We start from the raw sequence: 23,361 nt of genomic DNA on the forward strand, positions 1-23,361 counted from the left end.
CAGGTGGACAAGATATCTTCAAAACCAGCCTGGAATCAAACATTTTTATTTCCCCTGCCAGAAGGGAAGGCCGAAGCAGGGTCTGTCCGGAAGGGAGAGGAGGGCAAGGGTCCACAGAGGGTCTGTGAGAGGAGCTACAGAGGCCACGGGCAAGGGGCTGAGCTCTGGTCACTTGCTGTCCTCCAGGAAGAAGTCATTGTAGGCCATGCACAGAGTGGTCAGGAACACTGAGTACTCCTTGAAGTCGATCTCCTGGTCACGGTTCTTGTCCAAGCTCTTCATCAGGTCATCAATGCTGCTCTCCTTCATCTTCTTAGAGAGCCCAGAGAGAGGGTCCGGTCAGCCACCCTGCCCAGCCTTGCCTCACCACTGCACTGTGCCACCCACCCCCTCGGGGTAGCCTCAGGGTGACCCTCAGCAGGGTCAGCAGCACTCTGAACATCTCGACCCCCAGACTGCCCCAGCCCACACCCAGCACAGGCCTGGAACCATGCAAGGGTTCAGTGGTCTGACTCCTGAATCTAAGCAAATGTCAGTAGGAAAGCCCGTCCAGCCTCCCTTTTCCACAACACTTTCCACCATCCAAAGAAACAGTCTCTAGATTTTATACAATGTCTAGCAGAAATGTCTTGGTGACCACGTGGTACTGAGCATGATCCAAGTCTCAGGCTTACCCCATAGAGGATAGTCGAGGACGGACCCGGACAACACGTCCTGAGATCAACGTGCTGGATCTGAGCGGCCGCCCCAGCCTTCCCTTGCGGGGAGAGCCTGCAGCCCAGCCGTGTGGACTGGAGTCCCTGGCTCAGCTACACCCTGTCCGGTCCCTTGCTCTCCCAGCCCTGTTCCGCCAAGAGGGTGGAGACAGGGCCCTCAGGTGGGACAGGAAGAAAATAGAGACACACTCTGCCCTCCCCTCTTCACTGCCCCCAGCTCCCGCTTTCCCACGGGAGACAGACATCAGGACAAATGGAGATGGAAACAGCCTCTCTGTGACGAGATCCTTGTCCCCAGTCTGGGCTCCCGTTAAAGTTAGGCCTTCCCCCAGGGCTTCTGTCCCCCTGTAATTAACCCCTAAGGGACCCATGCCCCTTCCTTTGCCCTCATTAACTCCAGGATGCAGACAACCTGGCGGGAAAGCAGAGGGCAGGCTCAGTGATACCCACACCTGCTCCAGTCGCTGCCCAAAGGGCCAAACTCAGAGAGAGTCTCTCTGGGGAGGTCCACCAAGGTTCAGGATGTGACCAGAAAGGACCCCACCCTGGATTTTCAAGGAAAAAGAGAGTACTCGCCTCTCACTAGTGTCCTCGGACAAGTTGGATCATGTTTCTGAGCCTCCATTTTTTTTAACTGTAAAAATAATATAGTAATTTCCTCATAGGCCTTCACTCCCACCCACCCTGGTCAGCTACCTCCCACCTTCACCATCTGGCAAGAAGCAATCTGTCTCCTTCCAACCTTGTGTCACAACTAGCAGAATGACCCCTTTTGTCCCTGTGTCAGTGCCAGCTGGGAGTCCTGGAGACATGGAGAGTCAGGTGCAGGCCCTGGCCTTGAGCTGAACCCAGCTCGAGCTGGACACCCACGCCCCTCATCCCCCATGATCCCTCTCAAAGGCTCTTCCATGGCTGCCTGGGCCTGGCCTCAACACAGAAGGCTCTCTGACTTCTAAACTTTCACACGGAATGTAATGCACCCTCTGGACACCACCCTTCCTCCTTCCCAGTGAAACACAACTCATCTCCCAGCATAGAGCTCTTGCATCTGTTGGCCCAAGATGTCCACACTCTGCTTTAGGTCTCTGATGGTTCCCTTGAGCTATCCTGCTCCTGGCTGAGACTAGAGCACTTGGAGGGCGGATGTGTGTCCCTGTAGTTTGGGCTTCCAACATCACAGGAGGGGAGCCCTTGACAGTGGTATGGTGCTTCCCCTTCTTTCCTCCTCCCCCATGATGTACACAGGAAGCACTCGGGCTTTGGGGTGGGGGTGAGGTCACCTACCTCTCCAAGACACAGCTCCTTCTTGATCAGCTCCTTGAGTTCCTTCCTGCTCAGGGTCAGTTTGCTGCCTTCTCTCCCCGAATATTTGTGGAAAGTGGTGACCATAGTGGTCAGGGCCTTCTCAAGAGGTGTCTCCATCAGTGTGTGGCTCTGGAGGGTGAAGGGGGAGGAGAGGATCACCATCCTCCGGAAGCCGGACCTTCTGCTTCCCCATCACCAGCCCAGCCCCAAGGCTTTCTCTAAAGGACCAGAAACTGGAACCCTGGATGAGACAGAAATCTACCAACAAATGGACCCAAATGTGCCAGGGAAGGTTGTAATGAGACCCAAGGCAAACTTGGAAGAGCCGGGACGATGAGACTAACCATCCCCCAAAGGAGCCTACGCACTCTCCTGCTTAGGAGATGCTGGAAGAGCGCTCTAGGGGCAGGTGACAAGAGGACTTCCCCAGAAGATGAACTGGAGGCAGATGATGGAGTTGAGAAGGGTCCCTGGCCCATCTAGCTTGGGCACTTGTTTGTCAGAGGCAGCCCTCACCCTAATCACCCTCCTTGGCCTGGGTGCCTGAATCACCTGTTAGTGGGGAGTGTCCCATTATAGAAGTGGAGGACAGGGCAAAGAGAGAGTCCAGAGTTTGGAGGGGGCTGGGGCTGGAACTGGGAGATAATATCTCAGCAGGACACTGGGGAGAGGTCATCCGACTTGTCCAGCTGGTCTCCAGTCTCTGGCCCTGAGAACTGCACACACAGACCAACAGTGGGGCAGGGGCGGGCGGGCACTGTTGAAATCTCCAGGATCACTCTGAAAGCTGGATCCAGAGGTTGGGTTTGAATGGGTCCCCTGTGTCCCTCAGCATTGTCATGCCCACCAGGGGAAGCGGCAGCTGGAGCTCCCATGACTCAGACTTGAAAACCACTCCCCACCAGACTTGAAGAAAGGGACAACACCCAAGGAACCTGGGGACGCCAGGTAAATCTGTGTGGAGTCCAGAGCAAGAAGGAGGAGGCAGCTGGCTCTTGCCTTCAGCCCAAAGCCCACCTTTTGATTCTTGAACTGGATCTGTCATTCACCTCTTACCACCCCAAAACCTCAGCCTCTCCCCAGCTCCAGGAGACTCAGCCAGGACCACAGCGGAGGGAAGGGCCTCTGGGCGTCTGCAACAGCATCCTGGCGGTTCTGATCACACCTCGGTGCCCAGAGCCACTTCTCCAGAAACTCTGACAGCCACGATTCCAGGCTCCGCCTTCCCTCCTGAGCACATGCCCACTCATCAGGCCAGGTCTTCCTTGCTGGTGGTCACCACAGCCTGTCACCCACTGGCCTCTACGCCCAGCTTGCCCCACCGTACGGATGAGCAAGGAGGTGAGAAGGAAGGACTCACCAGGAAAGGAGAGGGCAGACAACAGCAGAAACAGTCCCCCTCCCACTACTCCCTGCCTTTATTCCCTTGCTCTGGTCCCCAGGAAACCAGGGGAAGGAAAGAGCCAATGAGAAAGGCAGGGACCTAAGAAGGCCGGAGTCAGAGCCTCTTGGGATGGGGCTGGGGAGAAACCCCTCTGCCAGTACCTTCCTGGTTTCCAAACAGAGGGGAAGGGAGCATGTAGGGTTCATCATGGCACACACATCGTCAGTCCCAGAAACTTTGTTTTCCCAACCACAGATCACCACTCACAATCTGATGGGACAGCAGGATGGAAGAGAAACCAAAATCCCTGGAAAAAAGACCCAGGAAGCATGGGCCAAAAACAGCGTATCTCCTCATGCCCTAGTCACTCTCCACATTGGGGCCCTCCCACCCACACCAGGAGCAGAGCAGATACACCTTGAGATGGATCAGAAGGGAAGATGTTTCCTGCCAAGGGCGGGGTCAAGGTCATTAGCAAGTATGGAGCCTAAGGTTTTTATTTTTTTTTTTTCAACGTTTATTTATTTTTGGGACAGAGAGAGACAGAGCATGAACGGGGGAGGGGCAGAGAGAGAGGGAGACACAGAATCGGAAACAGGCTCCAGGCTCTGAGCCATCAGCCCAGAGCCTGATGCAGGGCTCGAACTCACGGACCGCGAGATCGTGACCTGGCTGAAGTCGGACGCTTAACCGACTGCACCACCCAGGCGCCCCTGGAGCCTAAGGTTTTTAAAGGGCTTTTAAATGAATGATTTCTTCTAAACCTCACTCGTGTTCGTGGGAGAGAATTTCAGAGACTTAGAATCAGGGACAGGGAAGGGACCCAGGAAGAGTTAGGGCCCAGTGATGGGTAGAGCCTGCGGATTGAGGCTGCAGGTTCAGGGTGCAGGAATGAATGGGGCAAGAGTCAGGGGGAGCTGCCTGAATCGCAGGAGGGACATCGTTCTCCCCTCTGTTCTCCCTCTCTCTCTCTGAGAGCAGAGCTGGCCGATTAGGGGCTCGCGCCTGTGGGTGCCACAGCCTCCCCCTGGCCTGCCTGGGTGTTCCTCGCTGCCCCCACCCCCCCCCACCCCCGCCCCAGCTGGCAGGCCTGGAGAGGCCACAGGGACTGGTCGCTGAGCAACAGGAGTTTCCGAAGCAGAGAGATGATGCAGGAGAAGGCTCCCCGGAGGGCAGACGGCAGCCAGGGGGAGACAGAAGGGGAGGAGGCAGGCTTCTTCCTGGACCAAAATCCTACCCGGGCCTCTGCAGTCACACTCAGGGAACATCTGAGTCACCTGCCCCTCTCCTCTGACACTTGAGAGAAAAACATAATGTAATGAGAAGGGGAAGCTTGAAAGGTTGAGAAAACCAAAATCCCCTGTTGCTGGACGCGACCTTTATCCGCCTCCTTCTGAAAGGCCCCCAGACCACCCAGGCGGCCAGCAGTGTGGGGTCAGTTACCCACCAGCCTTTAATCCGAAGGGAAGGAACATCATGACGGATATTTTCTGGGGGAAGGAAAATTCCCATTTCATTTATCAGATCACGTGTCTGGAATTTCATCTCCAAAATTATGGTCACCCCCCAACCCCCTCACTTCCACCCTCCTGTCGCCCCTTTGAGGCCCTCTGTCCTTCTCTGAAGGACCAGGATCCTAAGTGATAACAGCCCTCGGCCCACGGTTTTGGGGGCAGGAACAAAGGTTGAGAGGGTGATATCCGCAGCCTGCTGCAATGGTGTGGCCTCCCAAGGGTGGCAGGGCCTGGCAGGGCAGGGCCCCCCTGATTCAGCCCTCCCCCCGCCCCCCGACCCAGGCATGCCCAAACTCCATTCCAGACCCCAGCCAGGAGCAGATGTGACCTTCAGTCCCTCCAGAGGTGAGGCTGGGGTGGGAGGAGACAGTGTGCTGGTCAAGATCCCCCAGCCGGGGTGTTCCAAGTCTTAGAGGGTTTTTTCCTTGCCCTCGGCCCCTTAGTCAATTCCATCACGCACACATACACATGGACGCCCTTCCACTCACCCCTTCCTTCCGTCACTAGTTGGCTCCGCACAAAACAGCTGCCAACAGCCAGGGCTCCCCACCCCCACATGCCCCTCAACTCCCACCCATACTCAGAGTCTCAGACCGTCAGCCTCAAAGCTTCCAAGAATCTTTATTGAACTTATCCACATCGTGCACACACCTGCTGGAGCCAGGGTGAGGCCCTGTGGCCACTGCCAACAGGCGAGACCCCAGCTGGCAGGCCCCCCACCCGCATGACGGGCATTCACTTCTTCCGGGGCTGCTTATCCGGGAAGCCTTCAAAGAACTCGTTGCACATCATGGCGACACAGGACAGGAAGACACAGTACTCCTGGAAGTCCACTTCATTGTCCTTGTTGCTGTCCAAGTTGCTCATCAGTCTCTGAAAGGCCGCATCATCCGTCCTTTTCTGCAAGGAAGAGGCGACAGGTAGAACCACAAAGCCTGGATGCAGCCGAGTGCAGACCAGGGTTCCATCTCCAGATGGGGGCACGGGAATGCAGCCACTCCCAGGAGGCCTGCCCCGGGTGCTCTGCTCTGGGCTCTCAGGGGCTAAGCTGGGGCCACAGAAGGTCAACCCGAGGGGTGAGGAAGTCTGAGTACCTGGGTGCAGCTGGAGAGGGGGACCGCGGTGTCTTCCCCAAGGTTGTTTCAAGAATCCAGTCAGACAATAGTCACGAAAGTAAATGTACAATGTTTATTTGTTTATTGGGGGGGGGGGGGGAACACCACAAGTGGGGGGAGGGGCCGAGGGAGAGAGAGAATAACAACCAGACTCCACACTCAGCACGGAGCCCAATGCGGAGTTTGAACCCTCAAACCATGAGATCATGACCGAGCTGAAATCAAGAGTCAGATGCTTGACCTACTGAGCTACTCAGGCACCTAGAAATTAACGCATAAACTGCATAAAGTTTGATATAGATGGGATCTGTGATTGCTGGGGGCGGGGGCAGGGGGGCTCAGTAAGCATGTGTCTCCATAACTGTGTCTTCACATTCACAAGCCAGACTCAAAAATTGTTCATTGCTGGACTGATGGCAACAGGACAGTCCTGACTCGCGGGTCTCGGCTTTGCACTCTGCCTACCTTGGGAAGTTATTTAGCCTCTCTGAGCTTTTGTTTCCCTTCAGTTAAGCTGTGCAAAGCACCTGGCAGAGTCTGGTCCGCAACCTACCTGTTCATTCCCAGCCCTCTTCCTGCTGGGCTCTAGGAAGAGAGTGGTAGGTGCTCAGTGTGTTTCCAACCAAGCCGTCAGGGCAAGCTCTCTGCCCCAACTTCCCCATCTCGGTGACAGATGCCTGCTGTGGCTACAGCCCCCACCCAGGCCTTGCCCCTCCTCTGTGGGGAAGGGGGCACATGGGGCCTACTCCCAGGCAGTGGCCACTCACCCCTAAGAAGCTGGGCAGCTCCCGGGTCAGCAGCTCCTTTAGCTCTGACTTGTTGAGCTTGAACTTGTCACCCTCCTTGCCAGAGTATTTGTGGAAGGTGGACACCATCACATCCAGAGCCTTCTCCAGGGGGTACGCCATGGTGGCAGTCAGGATCTGAGGACAGGGTCCCAGAGACACCCTTATCTTCCCCATCCGCACCCTCAACTTTGTGTTCAGAATGTCAGAATGTCTCATCCCACTCCCATCCCTCAGGGAGCACTTGATGACACTCTGCTGCCACCAGAGGAGGACCCCAGAACGGTGGGGCTCAGCTCCTGGTGGGGAAGGTGCACAGTGGGAAGCGGATGCTTCAGGCAGCAAACTCCCCAGCCTCCCTCAGGCTGGGCCTCTCGAACAGACGGCTCCACCCCTCACTCGGGCCTCCCGTGACCACAGCAGCCGCACCCTGGTGCTGCTGGAGGCCTGCCCAGGGGCCTGCAGCGGAAAAAACCAGCGACCAAGCCCTAGAGTAGGGAAGGGCAGGGTGAAGTGGCGGGGGCAGGGATGCAGGGGAGGGGAGGGGAGGCGAGCTGCCTCTGGCTGGGCTGCCGGGTGCAGGGCAGAAGCTCAGAGGACACGACCAGACAAACGGCCACAGTTGCCTTCACTTGGCTCCCCACACTCGAGTGTGTACACACAGGCTTGTGCAACCAGCAAACACAAGCCGATGTGCACACCCACATGCCACACACACACCATCACATACTACAGCAACAGCATGTGCAAAAGCCAGCATCTCAGTACCGCTCAGCTAGGTCAGATCCAGCCACCTGCACTTCTTTTTTGTGTGTGTGTTTTTTTCCCTCTTGCACATGCAGGCACACATGTGCACGCACATCCACACACACACCCCAGGGCCTCCACATCGGAATCTCACACTGGACCCATTTAGCACACCTGGCCCCCACCAGCCGCTCCTTCTGCCCAGCCTGCCCCAGCCTCGGCCTGACACCCTTGTGTCCTGCCCCAGCCTCGGCCTGACACCCTTGTGTGCTAGTTGGGAGGCCACGACTCACCAGGCCAAGAGGAAGAGACGAGAAGAGAGGGTGAGAAGAGAGGAAGAGTGGGGAGAGCCCAGCGGTCTGTGCTATTTATACCCTGGCCAGGCCCTGCCCATGGCAGGGGTTGGGGAAGAGGGAGAGACAGTCCTCCTGCGGCCCCTCCACCAGCCCTGCTGGAAACCCAGCTCCCTGCCCTGGGTTGGCACACTGGACAATGGGGAGCCCACACAGGCAGGGCTCTCAGGAGAGTGGGCACCCCCCCCAGTGGCCCAGCACAACCTGAGTTTTCAGGAGCCAGAAGAAGTCTGTGCCGTGGGTGTGGGGGCCAGGGAGGAAGTGGTCCCACTGGGCACCTAGAATAGGGGGTACAGGGTGGTGAGTGAGACATTGCCCTGGAAATGCGCCCGGCTGGCTCAGATGGTAGAGTGTGCCGCTCTCGATCTCGGGGTTGTGTGATCCCACACTGGGCGTGGAGCCTGCTTAAAAGAATAAATTAAATAAAGCCTTAAACAAAATTTGCCCTAGAAATGTGGCTGCCCGGGAACTATGGGGGGGGGGGGGGGCACCCAGGCTCAGTGCTCGTGCTGCCTTTCCCCTCTCTAGAGGGTTCTCTGACATGCTGAGTGAGGCCCAGGGCAGCAGCTGGGAGTCTGGAGGAGGAACAGGCCAACACCCAAAGTCACTGCTGGGACCATCCCAGGCATGTCAGTGGACGAAGGTCCTGGCTGAGGCGGTGATGGAGTGGGAGCCAGGTGCAGGGCTCAGGGGTGGACTGCAGCTACCCAGAGTGGTGGGGAGGGGGCATCTGGAGTTGGGATGGTGTTAAGGTGAAGCATGCACGGTGGGGTGCAAAGTTAAAGGAGCAATCCCACAAAACAAGGAAGGCAGGGAACGGGGTCAGCTTCTCAGTGCGGTACGAACCCGAATTGACCTTCACGTGGCTACAGCCTCAGGGGCGGGGTCTGTCTCCAGGCGTCCCCTTCCCCCTCCAATGCAGGGCACGGCACACCTCCCTGGCCAGGAGCAGTACCCCAGTCAGACCTCAGACACCCTAATCCTATTAGTTCTGCTCTCTGGACTCCCACAGCCAGGCAGGGACAATCCCACCGCACCCCTAAGCCCCACCCCTACCCTCCTCCTCAGAGCGGCCTCACAGAGGACTGAGCTCTGTCCCCAGGGAACGGATGCCCTGGCGTCCTCCTTGGCAGCCCAAGGGAGCTTCTTCTTCAAAGACCCCAGAGAGTGTTGGTGGTACAGTGGTGAGCACAGCTGTCCTCCAAAGACCCCAGAGAGATGGAGAAAGAGAACCCCCCAAAGCCCCTGGACGCTGTCCTTGTATTGACCCCACCGCTCTTGCCAGAGCTGGAGACCAGGCTGCTGCCAAGCTGACGCCTGCCCTGAGACCAGAGAGAAGGGAAGACTGCCCCAGGCCCCGGCTGTCCTCCCAGAAGAAGCAAACCAGACCAAGTGACACCAGCACTTTATTAGGGGTTGAATGTGCCCTTCCCCACCACAGTCACGGCCGTGGGAGGGGGCAGCAGCTCTGTGACTCTCTAGCTGGGATGCTGGAGGTGCAGGACGGGGGTGGGGGGACAGGTCCTGCCCGAGCAGACCCCTGTCCTCAGGAGCAGAGCCTACTGGGAGCAGGGGGTCACAGGGGTCACGTCCTCGAAGTAGTCGTGGCAGAAAGTGCAGAGGCAGGCCAGGGAGCGCACGTACTCCACAAAGTCCACCTTGCAGTCCTTGTCGGTGTCCAGGACGCTCATGAATGCACTGTAGTCACACTCTCGGAGCCCCATCTGTGCAGTGGGGCGCGGGGGGGGGGGGGGCAAGGCTGAGGACAGAGCGTGCCACCACCCCACCCTCCCCTCCTGGGTGGTCCCACACCTCCCCTGAACCTCAGTGCCCCCTGAACCCTCCTTCTCAGACCCCCCTGCTGGCTGCTGAGTGCCTACTATGTGTCAGGAACTCTCCACGGTGCTGTGAATCAGTCCTCCCAGCAGCCCTGCAAAGCAGCAGGTCCAGTGACTGTCTTCCCGAAACACGGATGAGAACTCAGGGGCCCACAGCCTCGCCTGTACCCCACCTGCCGGGGGCTTGTCCCCAGCTCTGCCTCTGCAGAGTCCAGGCAGCGCTGCCCTGCAGCCGGGGCCCCCAGGGGGCTCACCGGGGTCCAGGTGGGCAGCTCCTTCTGTAGCAGCTCCTTGAGCCCTGCCTGGCAGAGCCCGTGCTTGCCCCCAGAGAGCTCCGCGTATTTCCGGAAGGTGCTCACGACTGTAGCCAACGCCTGCTCCAGAGGTGTGGCCATCCTCACTGTGGGAGAACAAGGGCTGACTCACACCAGAGGCCCAGGGCACCTCTGCCCTCTGCGCTTCCCAGGGTCTGCTCCCAGTCCTGTCTTCATCTCCACTCGGCTTCCAGCCCCACAAGCTCCACCTCCTCTGAGCAGCCCTCTCCCTTAAGCTCTCCGGCTCCTTCTAATTTTCCCCCTACTGCCTCCACTGTTATTCTCCCGGCGGAGGTCTCGTTTCCCTAACATCACCGCACACTTCTCAGGGAGAGTGCCCTGTCCTCTGACTGCACCCCCATACTGGGGATCCCTGAGGACTCCCCCGTTCTCTGCCTTTGGGCATCCCTGACACCCAGGAAGGGCTCAGCCCCAACCACCCCATGAGATACACAGCCCCCTGGCCTAAAGGATCCCAGCTCCTTCTGTAGGAAACAGCCGGAGGGGAGGCGGGGCTGTTCCCAGGGGAGCCCAGGGCCTCCCTGCTCGGTCCCCCAGGGGACAGGAGTCTGCAGCACGGCTGCCAGTGCCAGGGCTCTCTCCCTGATTCCCCTCTGCTGGGCCCTGTGGAGTGAGAGGCGCGCATGGCTGGGGGCTGCGGTCCCTTTGTGACAGCCCTGTGGCGCAGGGTGTCTGGGTTCTCAGTAGAGGAAAGGGCCACAAACCCAGGGAATAGCAACCTCAGAGGTGCTCAGCGGCCCTTCGGGGCTCCTGCCAGCCGGGCTGATGCCACCGTGCTTGATCTTTCAGAAGCTGGGTGCCTGGAGACTGGAGGGATTCCTCTTCCCAGCGGCGTAGCCCTGGCCTGTCTCAGGCTTCAGCAGGAAGAGGGGGGCTGGGGGACAACATAGAAAGGGAGCCAACACCAGTGCTTTTAGCCCGCGGCCCCCACCCCTGCAGACCTCAGCTCTGCACACCCCTGAGTGTACAAAGAACCCCTGAGCCCACCATATCTGACTGCCCTCACCTCTCTGGTCCCTGCTGTGCTCATCACTCTACCCCCAGACCCAGACCTGGGCCAGGAGACAGACCCCGAACTGCCCAACACCCAATCCAGGGCAGGACCCAAGCAGCTGGCACTCACCACTGGTGTCGGCGTTTCAGCTGTAGGAGGCAAGAGACAGGACATCCCTATTTGTACTCTCCCATGGAAGGAAGGAAGCAATTATGGGGGCCCAAGTAGGTCAAGCTAAGGATGCCCCCAGGGGCTCCCCTGCCTCCTTCCCTGGCGGCCCTTATTACCAGCCCCACTACCCCCCCATCCATGCACACATCAAAGGCCAAGTCTGAGCCACAGACACTACCCCCTCATTGCCTGCCCCCAGAGTTGGGGACCGGGCGCAGCACCCCACCCCTGATCTTCCAGCGCCCGTTGGAGGAGATAGGCTAACCCCTCACATCTGTCCCCACCTCTTCACTCTGAACAAGCACCCTAGAAGCATGCAAAGTGGGGGCACACTTAGCCTCACCCCTAGGGAACCCCTGTGCCAAAGAGGATCTTGGAGACATCTGCTTAGCACCCCCTATTTACAAGTGAGGACACTGAGGTATGAGACACCCTCCCTGGCTGGCCTCTGGATCAGTGTCCTTGGTCACTTTCAGCTGTGAACGGCTCTCCCCCGTGTGAGACCTTCTTCAGCGGGCCTGGAGGAAGAGGAAGGCAAGTTGCCACCAGAGCCCTTCCACGGTCATGCTGACTCCTCTGCGGCCCCCACGGCCCCCAAGTGCTGCGAGTGACCTCAGACCCTTCACGGCCCCCTGTGCGTACAGCCTGAGGTCTGTGTCCTGCCCTCCGTTCCGGGAGGGTCCGATGGGGTGGGGCTGGGTTTCCTCTGGCTCTAGCTGGAGTGTGGAGCCCTTTGGGATCCCAGCATCATGGGGGCTGCCCCTGTGTCTCCTCTCCTCAACAAACGCTGGGCTTCAGGCTCTGTCTTCCTCACTCCACAGACTGTGAAACCAAAGGTCCTTTTGGCTTAGTGGGGCCAGTGCTCTCAGGGCATGAGGGGCCCTGGCGTCCTGCTCACCTCTGGGACTCAGCGTTCTCTTACTGCCCTGTGAGCTCTTCATTGCTTTGAAACATGTTATTTTTTAATTCTATCCAGCATTTTTTGTTATTTTTAGCTGGAGCAGGCACAAAGCACCATATTATCAGACGTGGAAATCCCTCCACATCACTTCTCTGTGCCCTCATGCCTCATGCCTCTGTGCCCTCATGCCTCATGCCCCAGCCTGAGAGACCCCTCCCTGTTTCACAGCACGAGAGCCCAACACCCAGAGGAGGGCGGGAAGGGGGAGAGGAGAGCAGCACCCAGGCCTCCAAAGAAGCCCTATTGTTTGTGGAGGCAGCCCCAGATCTCATGACACCTTGACCTCAGCCAGGGCGCCCAGCATCCAGGCCCAGCCTGGGCATCATCTCCTTGAGGACTCAGCCCCTGCAGGTGAAGGGAACAAGCAGGGGAGGGAAGGGAGAGCTGTGATTAGCCCTGTTTCATAGGCAAGGTTATGAGGAGCAGGGGGGACAGAAGTGGGGACCAGCAGCTAATCCAATTCCAGGCCACTCACTGACTCCAGCCTGTGATACCCCAGCCTTGCCGGCAGAGCTGAAGCAGGGTCACCCCACCCCTCTGGGCCTCACGTCCCTATCTGTTGCGGATCAAGGGTAATAATGGTGGCTACTTCACGGGATTCCTTCGGGGCTTACGTCAGTCCGTGTGTACAAAACGCACACACAGCGCCTGCTCATAGTCAGGGCACAGATGTTAACTGAGAGGTAGGTAACTTGCCTGAGGTCACATACCTAACAAGTGGCAGGCCTAAGAGCCACTCATTATTCATGTAACTATTTAAGTCACCTGTCTGAGGCACCGTGGGTGTGCTCAGAAACAAGACAGATTCGTCCTGGCTCTGTGGCGATGACAACCAAATGGGGGACACAGGTGACAACAAACAAACGTAGGCCAGGTTGGTGGTATCCGTGCCAAGGGAAAGGGGGGTGGCGGGCTGGCACCGAGTGCGGGGTCCTCAGCCCGCGGCCCCTTTCCCCGAGTGAGGCTGCGCCTGTTTGCCCGCTGCGGGGGAGGGGCGGGCGCTCACCCGGGAGGCGGGCACAGCTCCCTGGATGCTCCTCCTTCCCCACCCTCCATGGTCCACTTGATTCTGTGCCTTGGAGCCCTCACCACAGCTGGTGATGCAGGCGTGGAGCCTGCTGCTGAGGACGGCAGCACATCTAGAAGGTGAGTCTCTGCCCCACCTGTGCGTGGGAGTGTGGGAGAGATGCCCTCTGACCTGGAAGGACTTTCTACAGCACTGACCCTCCCCCTCCTCTCCCTCCCCTTCCCCTCCCTCTCCCTGCCCCCCTCTCCCTGCCCTCCTCACCCTCCCCTCCCCTCCCTTTCCCTGCCTCCCCTTTCCCTGTCCCCCTTCCCCTCCCCTCCGTCCCCTCCCCCTCCCTTTCCCTCCCTCTCTCTCCTCCCCCTCCCTCTCCCTCCCCCTCCCCCTCCATCTCTCCTCCCTTCTCCCTCCCTTCCCCTTGCCCCCCTTCCCTCCCCCTCTCCTTTCCTCTCCTCCCCCCTCTTCTTTTCTCCCTCCCCCTCCCCCTCTCCCCATGCCCTCCCCCTTCTCCTTCCTCTCCCCTTCTCTCCCCTTCTCCTCCTCCCCCTCCACTGCCCCCACTATTATCACCACAGCCTTTGAAAGGCTCTTGGGAAATTGCATTGCCCTCTGAAGGTCAGTGTCTGGTTCTTCACCTCAAGGAGAAATAAAGAGCACCTGGACATTCAAGTGCTTGTTCCAGAAGGATCTGGGCCCAAGGGACAGGGTAAGCACTCCCAGTCCCTGAGCCCCACGGAGCCATGAGCTGTTGTCCCTCTGATGCGAGTTATTTCTCATCATATAAACCACCTGTGGGGAGGTGAGGAGGGAATGTTTGATTACTGGGGCTGCAGCTAGAGAAACCTTTGCTGGGGATGTCTGAACTGAGACCAAGGAGAGCCTGTGGGGCTTAGACCTGCTACCGCTTTTGATGGCCAAGTCAATGCCAGTTGTGCCCACTTCCCAGATGGGAGCAGTGAGTTGGTGGAGAGATCATGTGACCTGAAGCTAGGAGCATGGGGAGCCCCATTTCAGTCATTCCCCGGTCTCAGAAGCCACCTTTGACTCCAGTACCTCTTTCTTGGAGGGTCAATAGGCTGTCAAGGGTAGACCCAAAACAGCAAAGGCTGAGGCGGCAGCAATCCCCGATAGGAGGTGAGGCTCTCCTGGGGCTCTCCTTCCAGCTGTAGCTCCAAGAGCAGGTGGGAAGTAACTTGGCCAACGGTCCTCTGAACAGTGCCATTTTCTGGACCCTCCTGCTCTGCCTCAGCAGAGATTTTGTGAGAGGATTCTTGCGACCAGCTAGGTAAGTCTGGCGTTTGTTAGTGTGTCAAATGCTCAGAAGCAAAAGAAATTAGCCCCATTTAATGCCCAGCCATCTGAGGCCAGTCTCCACCAGCCAAAACAGTCCAAGAATGGGAAACTAAGTCCCAGCAGAAGCCAGGATCCATCGTGAGCAATCAAACCACCACCAAGTGAGTCGGGTTTCCCCTTGATTCAGAATCAAGAGACCAAGAAGGTCTGGACTCTGCTCCCCTGTGAGAAATAAACCCACTGACCCAATCAAAGGAGGGACCATGGAGACTTACAACACAGTGAAGCAAGGCTTTAACCAACATTCTTGCAAGAGCAGGTCTGATGGACAGGCAAGCTCGGGGCAGTTACAGAAACTTACCTCCTAGTATGAAGTCCTTCCCCTGGTTCCTCATTGGCTGAGCACTACAGAGGTAAGTGCCTGCCCTGGTTCCTCATTGGCTGAGCACGACAGAGGTTACAGCCTTACCCAGAAGTCACCTGTGCCCACATAAGACAAAAAGTAGTCTGATTGGAACAAATGTACATTCCTTGAGGTGAGGCAGAAACTCCAGTTCTTTGGCTCATGCTCATTGCAAAGCCGGCAAAATGGAGAGGGGAAGAAGAACCAGAAAGTGCTATGTCTAAGGGTTTGGGACTCTATTGTTTGCGGGGATGGGGTTCATACATATTTCCAATAGGTTGTAAACCTATTGGTAACTAGACAGCACAGCTTTATGTGGTATTTCTGAAAATGAATCATCTCACTTACTCTCACATCACCCAAGTCCCCTTGCCTTCACACAAACCCCAAGGCATTGGACGTAGCCAGAAGAAGGGGAGGAAGACCTTTGACTCCAGTATCCTGTGTCCTGTAGACGTGAGGCCTTTCTTACAGACCGGGGTCAAGTCCCAGCACTGCTCCTTATTCGACTCTCCCAGCCCCGATTCCCTCCTCTTGGAAGTGCAGTTACTACCAGCACAGCCCTCTTCCAACCGTTGTGAGGACTCGAGGAGACAGTGCTCGACAGGCCCAGCAGAGAGCCTGGGCGGAGGGACACCTCCAGGAACTGCAGACGCTGCTCCCTCCCTGTTTCCTCCTCTGTGGAGAGAGTCTAGTGACGGGGCTGAGAGAGCAGCTGTGGGAGTGTTTCTCTCCATCTCAGGCCCTCTCCTACAAGATGGTAGCAGGCAGGCTTCTGTCTTCTTGTCGCTGGGCCTGACCAGCCTGCCTCGCTGGCCCAGACACATGGTTACGCAGAAGCATGAGAACCAGCAGGTTGTCCCCTGTACCTTCTCCCTCAGCTCCCTTCCGTCTTCGGGGCTCTAGTCTGAGCTCCTTCTAAGTGTCTGGCAAGCATCACACTTTCCCATGGAAGTAAGAAAAGTAAGAAAGCAACTGCCCAGTCTCTCTTTCCTTATTATTAAAACCTAGGGGTGCCTGGGTGGCTCAGTTGGTTAAGCATCCAACTTTGGACCTCAGGTCAGGTCTTGACCTCAGGGTCATGAGTTCAACCCTGCATTGGGCTCCATGCTGGGCATGAAGCCTACTTAAAAAAATTTTTTTTTAATTTTTTTTAACTTTTTTTCTTTCAAAGTGTCAACATACCCAGCTAAAGCTACTTGGTTTCAGCTAAGCCATATTACATCATATTTCATTGTTATGACCAAAGAGTTGCAAGTGGAAATACCTGGAGAGAGTACTTCCTGCATAATAAAAAAGCAAAGTCTCGGGGCACCTGGGTGGCTCAGTCGGTTAAGCGTCTGGCTTCGGCTCAGGTCATGATCCCACGGTCCGTGAGTTTGAGCCCCATGTCGGACTCTGTGCTGACAGCTCAGAGCCTGGAGCCTGTTTCAGATTCTGTGTCTCCCTCTTTCTCTCTCCTCCCCCACTCATGCTCTCTCTCTTCTCAAAAATAAATCTCAGTGAAAGATTTCTGCATCTTACCCTTCCTCTATCTTCCAGACTGGAACATGGACAGTGAAACCTGGAGCTATAGCAGCCATCTTGTGATCATGAAGCAGCATGCAAGAAGGGAAAAGCATATATACTATAGGTTACAAAGAAAAAAGAAAAAAAATGAAAAGACACTTAGTGCCCCAAACCAACCCTGAACTGCCCACCCCAGACTTCTTGTTATATAAGACAATTAAAGCCACTATTATTGGTCAGGTTATCTGCAATTCATAGGTGAATAAATTCCAAATGGATAGACAATTTTGCATCTGAAACTGGAGTTCTAAAGTAAAAGAATCTAAAATGTGGAATTGGCTAAGCAGAGGAGGGAAGACAGAGAGACAGGAGAACCCAATATGTGCAGGCTGGAAAGCCGGGACCCTTGTTATGAAATGACAAAATATTTGGTCTAATTGTCCATTGATGTACCTTGGGATGCAGACCAAATGGAAACCTAAATGTAGTGATAAAGGAATTGGCCCAAAAAGTGTAGAAAGTTAGCATGAGGTGGTTCCTTGAATCTTTCATCAAAGACCTGCAAAAGTGGGATGCTGCTATTACAAAAACCTGAAGCACGTGTCATTGGCTTTGGGACCAGGCAATGACTGAAAGCTACACGGACCTCCAGGAGGTTAGTAGTAATAACTGGAAGGACAGTGAGGAAATTGTTACTGAAGCTAAGAAAAGCAACCCCTGTTATGTAGCAGTGGAATGTCTGGGAACATTACTGTCTATGGTAATATGGAAAACAGAAAGAGCACCTAATGAACTAATGGGTTTAGCTAAGGAGAGGTTTAGGTGGAATGTTACAAGTGCCTGCTTCTTCTGGATGCCTATGATAAAATATGATATGAGAAGAAAGAGATGAACTAAAAGACTCAGTCTTTTTAAAGGAAATATAGAGGGCCCCAAACAATCTTTACAGCCAGCAAATGGCTCTCGAAGTAATAAATGGCTTCAGGACAAAGATCAAATCCAGGGTCTTGCCAATAAAAAGAGATCAGGGAAAAACTGAAGTCAAAGTAGAGACTTAAAAAGATTTAAGGACAAGTCTCATAGATCTAGATAAACAAGTTGGCTTCTAATAATTTTAGAAGTGTGCCTCTTTTCACGCAAAAGCAGCAGAATACACATTCTTCTCCAGTGCACATGGAACATTCTCCAAGATAGACCACATAGTGGCTCACAAAACAGCCCTCAATAAATATAAAAGAATTGAGATCATACCATGCACACTTTCACATCACAATGCTATGAAACTTGAAATCAACCACAGGAAAAAGTTTGGAAAACCTCCAAAATGCATGGAGGTTAAGGAACACCCTACTAAAGAATGAATGGGTCAACCAGGCAATTAGAGAAGAAATTTTAAAATATGTGGAAGCAAATGAAAATGAAAACACAACAGTCCAAACACTTTGGGATGCAGAAAAGGCAGTCCTAAGAGGAAAATACATTGCAATCCAGGCCTATCTCAAGAAACGAGGAAAATCCCTAATATAAAACCTAACTGCACACCTAAAAGAACTAGAAGCAGCAAAGAAACCCCAAAGCCAGCAGAAAAAGAGAAATAATAAAGATTGAAGCAGAAATAAACAATATAGAATTTTTTAAAAAGTAGAATAGATCAATGAATCTAAGAGCCGGTTTTTTGAAAGAAGAAAAGAAGCCAGACTTCTCAAAAAGAAAAGAGAGAGGACCCAAATAGATAAAATCACGAAAATGGAATTATTACAACCAATCCCTCAGAAATACAAACAATTATCAGGGAAATATAAAATACTATGAAAAATTATATGCCAACAAACTGGACAACCTGGAAGAAATGGGCAAATCCTTAGACACCCACACAATACCAAAACTCAAATGGGAAGAAATAGAAAATGTGACCAGACTATAATCAGCAAAGAAATTGAATCGGTTATCAAAAATCTCCCAACAAATAAGAGTCCTGGACCAAATGGCTTCCCAGGGAAATTCTGTGACATTTAAAGCAGAGTTAATACCTATTCTTCTCAAGCTGTTCCAAAAAATAGAAATGGAAGGAAAACTTGTGGACTCATTCTTTGAAGCCAGCATTACCTGGATTCCCAAACCAGACCTCACTAGAGACCTCACTAAAAAGGAGAATTACAGGCCAATATCCCTGATGAACATGGATGCAAAAATTCTCAACAAGATACTAGCAAATCAAATTCAACAGCATGTTAAGAGAATTTTTCACCATGATCAAGCGGAATTCATTCCTGGGCTGCAGGGCTGTTTCAATATTCGCAAATCAATCAATGTGATACATCACATTAATAAGAGAAAGGATAAGAACCATATGATCCTGTCAATAGATGCAGAAAAAGCATTTGACAAAATACAGCATCCTTTATTAATAAAAACCCTCAAGAAAGTGAGGATAGAAGGAACATAACATCATAAAAGCCATATAAGAAAAGTCCACAGCTAATATCATCCTCAATGGGGAAACACTGAAAGCTTTCCCCCTGAGATCAGGAACATGACAGGGATGTCCACTCTCACCACTGTTGTTTCACATAGTGTTGGAAGTCCTAGCCTCAGCAATCAGACAACAAAATGAAATAAAAGCCATCTAAATTAGCAAAGAAGTCAAACTTTCACTTTTCACAGATGACATGATACTCTACATGGAAAACCCGAAAGACTCCACCAAAAAGCTGCTAGAACTGATACATGAATTCAGCAAAGTCGCAGGATACAAAGTCAATGTACAGAAATCGGTTGCATGTCTATACACCAATAATGAAGCAACAGAAAGAGAGAAATCAAGAAATCAGTCCCATTTACTACTGCACTGAGAACCATAAAATACCTAGGAATAAACCTGACCAAAGATGTAAAAGCTTTATATGCTGAAAACTATAGAAAATTTATGAAAGAAATTGAAGAAGACACAAAGAAATGCAAAAACATTCCATGCTCATGGATTGGAAGAACAAATATTGTTAAAATGCCAATACTGTCCAAAGCAATCTATACGTTCAATGCAATCCCGATCAAAATTGCACTGGCATTTTCCTCAGAGCTAGAACAATCCTAAAACTTGTATGGAACCACAAAAGACCCCAAATAGCCAAAGTAATGTTGAAAAGGAAAACCAAAGCAGGAGGCATCATAATACCGGACTTTAGTCTCTACTACAAAGTTGTAATCATCAAGACAGTATGGTATTGGCACAACAACAGACACATAGACCAGTGGAATAGAACAGAGAACCCAGAATTAGGTCCACAAATGTATGGCCAACTAATCTTTGACAAAGCAGGAAAGAGTATCCAATGGAAAAATGTCTCTTTGCAAATGGTGCTGGGAGAACTGGACAGCAACATGCAGAAGAATGAAACTGGACCACTTTCTTACACCATATACAAAAATAAACTCAAAATGGATGAAGACCTAAATGTGAGACAGGAAACCATCAAAACCCTACAGGAGAAAACAGGCAACAACCTCTTTGACCTCAGCCGCAGCAACTTCTTACTTGACACATCTCCAAAGGCAAGGGAAGTAAAAGCAAAAACGAACTATTGGGACTTGATCAAGATAAAAAACTTCGGGGCGCCTGGGTGGCGCAGTCGGTTAAGCGTCCGACTTCAGCCAGGTCACGATCTCGCGGTCCGTGAGTTCGAGCCCCGCGTCAGGCTCTGGGCTGATGGCTCAGAGCCTGGAGCCTGTTTCCGATTCTGTGTCTCCCTCTCTCTCTGCCCCTCCCCCGTTCATGCTCTGTCTCTCTCTGTCCCAAAAATAAATAAATGTTGAAAACAAAATTAAAAAAAAAAAAAAGATAAAAAACTTCTGCACAGGAAAGGAAACAATAAACAAAATTAAAAGGCAACCGACAAAATGGGAGAAGATATTTGCAAATGACATATCAGATAAAGGGTTGGTATCCAAAATCTATAAAGAACTTACCAAACACAACACCCAAAAAACAAATAATCCAGTGAAGAAATGGGTAGAAGACACAAACAGACGCTTTTCCAAAGAAGACCTCCAAATGGCCAACAGACACATGAAAAGATGTTCAACATGGCTCACCATCAAGGAAATACAAATCAAAACCACACTGAGATACCACCTCCCACCAGTCAGAATGGCTAAAATTAACAATTCAGGAAAATACATGTGGAATTTCAGAGGATGTGGAGAAATGGGAACCCTCTTGCATCGTTGGTGGGAATGCAACCTGGTGCAGCCAGTCTGGAAAACAGTGTGGAGGTTCCCCCAAAAAATTAAAAATAGAACTACACTATGACCCAGCAATTGCAATAGTAGGAATTTATCCAAAGGATACAGAAGTGCTGGTGCATAGGGGCACATGCACCCCAATGTTTATAGCAGTACTATCAATAATAGCCAAATTATGGAAAGAGTCTAAATGTCCATCTACTGATGAATGGATAAAGAAGATGTGGTTTATATATACAATGGAATCTACTTGGCAACAAGAAAGAATTAAATCTTGCCATTTGCAACAATGTGGATGGAACTGGAGGGTATTATGCTAAGTGAAATAAGTCAGCCAGAGAAAGACAGATACCATGTGTTTTCACTCATATGTGGAACTTGAGAAACTTAACAGAAGACCATGGAGGAAGGGAAGGAGGAAAAATTGTTTCAAACAGAGAGGGAGGCAAACCATAAAAGACTCTTAAATACAGAGAACAAACTGAGGTTGCGGGTGGGGGATGCAGGGGAGAGGGGAAAGTGGGTGATGGGCATTAGGGGAGTACTTGTTGGGATGAGCACTGGGTATTGTACATAAGTGATGAATCATGGGAATCTACTGCTGAAGCTAAGGGCACACTGTATACACTGTACATTAGCTAACTTGACAATAAATTGTATTTAAGATAATAAGAGAAGATAGAAAAGAAAAGAAGAGGAAAGGAAAGGAAAGGAAAGGAAAGGAAAGGAAAGGAAAGGAAAGGCAAGGCAAGGCAAGGCAAGGCAAGAAAGAAGTGTGCCTCTTAGACCCTTTCAGACAGGAGGGCCTTTCTCCCAGCTCCCTGTTCCTCAGTGTAAGGTAGGGAGGCACCAGTCTCAGAGAGATTTGTTAAGTGTGGCTTTTGTCTAATTAAGTGAATTATAAGTTGATACACAAGAAGTCCACAACCTTTTTCCTTTTTTAAAAAATTTTTAAATGTTTTTTAAATTTATTTTTGAGAGAGAGAGAAAGACAAAGCATGAGTGGAGGAGGGGAAAAGAGAGTGGGAGACACAAAACTGAAGCAGGCTCCAGGCTCTGATCTGTCAGCACAGAGCCCAACATGGGGCCAGAACCCACAAACTGTGAGATCATGACCTGAACTGAAGTCGGAGGCTTAACCAACTGAGCCACCCAGGCACCCCAAGTCCACAACATTTTTAAAGGAATTACATAAGCTTTGACTGAAAGGGATAGAGACAATTCAAACAAAAGAAGCTTTGGGTGATCGACTTCCTTGGGCAGAAGGCCCAAGGCTGAGAAAGCCGCTTAGCTACAAACACAGACATTGCGTACAGAAAATAAAGAGTTAAAGAAAATGAAACCGAGAGCCAAGAGAGTGGATCCAAGAACCACTTATAGGAAGCAGAACTGGACACTAGTCAAGAATCTGATGGCATGTGTCTGACTCAATTTCAGAATTGCTATGGACCAATGGCACTTTTGTGCCTTCAATCTACCACCACTCTTTTTGACTAGGAGTATTTATTACCTGTCTCACCTTTGTGTATTGAATCTGTTCTTCATAGATCCTCAAGTCAAGGAGAAGCACTCTTGATGAGGTACATGCAGAGATGACATCCAGATTCAGACCTGACATGGATGACGAGCCCCTTGGCCTCACATTGATGCCTTAATGAGGTGGATTTGGGGAAGAAGGTGACTGCATTTTGTACATGGTTGCTAGAAGTCAGACCATGGTATACAGTCTCCAAAGATGGCCACTGTTAACTTCATGCTACTGCTCCTCACATGAAAAGATGGGGCCTAATTCTCTTCTCCTTGAATCTGGGCCAGCATAATGACTTACTTGATCAACAGAATGCAGCAGAAATGACGCTCTTGGATTTCTGAGATAAATCTTAAAAAGCCTCATAGCCCCCTTTGGGGCCTCTTGGGCTGCTCACTTTGGGTACACTTCCTCTCAGAACCTAGATGCCATGTTCTGAGAAGCCCAAGCTACATAGAGAGGTCACAGGTAGGCATTCCAGCTGACTCCCAGCTAACAACTGGTGCCAAATGCCAGGGTAATTGAGTGAGCTACCTTGGAAACTGAATTAATTTGAACTTTCTGGTGACTCCAGCCCCAACATCTGTCTTCAACTGCATGAGAGGTCCCAAATGAGAACCCCATTGACTGATTACAGTCTACTTATAGAACCTTGAGAGATAATAAATTTGTTTTAATTTACCAAGTGTTGGGTGGTATGTAATGCAGCAATAGGGGGCCAGAACAGCATCTCTGAGTCTGAATTCTGAATCTCAGACTTATTTTATAAGGCACTTAAATGCAAATTTCTTTATGCCATTGTTAGTCAGGTTTCCTGTGCCTTACAACTGAATACAGTCGTAACTGGTAGAGAATTTGGTAACTAGAAATGGGAGCCACTAAAAGAGAGAGAGAGAGAGCCTAACATGTGTAATTAATTGAAGAGAGAAAGAATAAATATGAGGACCTCACCTTTGCCCGCTGGAAAGTCAGTGACTTTGTTAGCAGGTGGCAAAGCATTTGGCTGTCACCTGATGCACCACAGTGTGCAGAACAGATGGCAACCTTGCTACAAGTTTAGGGAAAACGGTAGAAAAAAATCAGGATGTTGATATGAAGTAGCACCTGGTAGTTTTCAGTAGAGACACACAGAAGAAGAATGAAC

General features: G+C 52.3%; 3 protein-coding genes and 1 long non-coding RNA gene across 7 annotated transcripts; 1 reads left to right on the plus strand and 3 right to left on the minus strand.

Annotated features, from left to right (window-relative positions):
* Nucleotides 1-30: 30 nt before the first annotated feature.
* S100A5 (S100 calcium binding protein A5) lies at nt 31-2,610 on the minus strand. Of its 2 annotated transcripts, XM_086693088.1 has the most exons (3): nt 2,540-2,610; nt 2,001-2,154; nt 31-312 (listed from the first exon to the last, which is right to left on the minus strand). In XM_086693088.1, exons 1-3 carry the CDS (start codon nt 2,593-2,595, stop codon nt 169-171), a joined length of 354 nt encoding a protein of 117 aa, XP_086549214.1. In that variant the 5' UTR covers nt 2,596-2,610; the 3' UTR covers nt 31-168. The 2 variants fall into 2 exon arrangements, with proteins under 2 accessions (XP_086549214.1, XP_025771004.2); XM_025915219.2 differs by lacking the exon at nt 2,540-2,610 and having other exon boundaries at nt 2,001-2,246.
* A 2,911-nt stretch (nt 2,611-5,521) lies between these two features.
* On the minus strand, nt 5,522-7,984 carry S100A4 (S100 calcium binding protein A4). Its single transcript, XM_025915110.2, has 3 exons — nt 7,860-7,984; nt 6,802-6,957; nt 5,522-5,819 (listed from the first exon to the last, which is right to left on the minus strand). The coding sequence occupies exons 2-3, from the start codon at nt 6,940-6,942 to the stop codon at nt 5,655-5,657; spliced, it is 306 nt and encodes a 101-aa protein (XP_025770895.1). The 5' UTR covers nt 6,943-6,957; nt 7,860-7,984; the 3' UTR covers nt 5,522-5,654.
* Nucleotides 7,985-9,312: 1,328 nt separating this feature from the next.
* On the minus strand, nt 9,313-11,268 carry S100A3 (S100 calcium binding protein A3). 3 transcript variants are annotated; one of them, XM_086693772.1, is made up of 4 exons: nt 11,216-11,231; nt 10,812-10,946; nt 10,012-10,157; nt 9,313-9,643 (listed from the first exon to the last, which is right to left on the minus strand). In XM_086693772.1, exons 3-4 carry the CDS (start codon nt 10,150-10,152, stop codon nt 9,479-9,481), a joined length of 306 nt encoding a protein of 101 aa, XP_086549898.1. In that variant the 5' UTR covers nt 10,153-10,157; nt 10,812-10,946; nt 11,216-11,231; the 3' UTR covers nt 9,313-9,478. The 3 variants fall into 3 exon arrangements, with proteins under 3 accessions (XP_086549898.1, XP_086549899.1, XP_086549900.1); XM_086693773.1 differs by having other exon boundaries at nt 10,797-10,946; XM_086693774.1 differs by lacking the exon at nt 10,812-10,946 and having other exon boundaries at nt 11,216-11,268.
* Nucleotides 11,269-13,808: 2,540 nt separating this feature from the next.
* Nucleotides 13,809-22,902, plus strand: LOC147572158 (uncharacterized). Its single transcript, XR_015245965.1, has 2 exons — nt 13,809-14,948; nt 22,237-22,902. It is a non-coding gene; the product is annotated as an uncharacterized LOC147572158 (long non-coding RNA).
* The last annotated feature ends 459 nt before the right edge of the window (nt 22,903-23,361 follow it).

Source organism: Puma concolor, chromosome E4 (genome assembly GCF_028749965.1).
Source record: "Puma concolor isolate L17-30 chromosome E4, mPumCon1.1.hap2, whole genome shotgun sequence".
In the NCBI taxonomy this organism is placed as follows: domain Eukaryota; kingdom Metazoa; phylum Chordata; class Mammalia; order Carnivora; family Felidae; genus Puma; species Puma concolor.

Excerpts from the sequence above, each read along its gene's own strand:
- S100A5 (XM_086693088.1), bottom strand. The coding sequence starts at position 2,595 with ATGGGACACTCCCCACTAACAGGTGATTCAGGCACCCAGGCCAAGGAG. Across the intron at positions 2,155-2,539 it reads CAGGCCAAGGAGGGTGATTA|CCAGAGCCACACACTGATGG; the intron begins GGGTGAGGGCTG and ends CCCCTTCACCCT. Across the intron at positions 313-2,000 it reads AGGAGCTGTGTCTTGGAGAG|AAGATGAAGGAGAGCAGCAT; the intron begins GTAGGTGACCTC and ends GGGCTCTCTAAG.
- S100A4 (XM_025915110.2), bottom strand. The coding sequence starts at position 6,942 with ATGGCGTACCCCCTGGAGAAGGCTCTGGATGTGATGGTGTCCACCTTC. Across the intron at positions 5,820-6,801 it reads AGCTGCCCAGCTTCTTAGGG|AAAAGGACGGATGATGCGGC; the intron begins GTGAGTGGCCAC and ends TCTTCCTTGCAG.
- S100A3 (XM_086693774.1), bottom strand. The coding sequence starts at position 10,152 with ATGGCCACACCTCTGGAGCAGGCGTTGGCTACAGTCGTGAGCACCTTC. Across the intron at positions 9,644-10,011 it reads AGCTGCCCACCTGGACCCCG|ATGGGGCTCCGAGAGTGTGA; the intron begins GTGAGCCCCCTG and ends CCCACTGCACAG.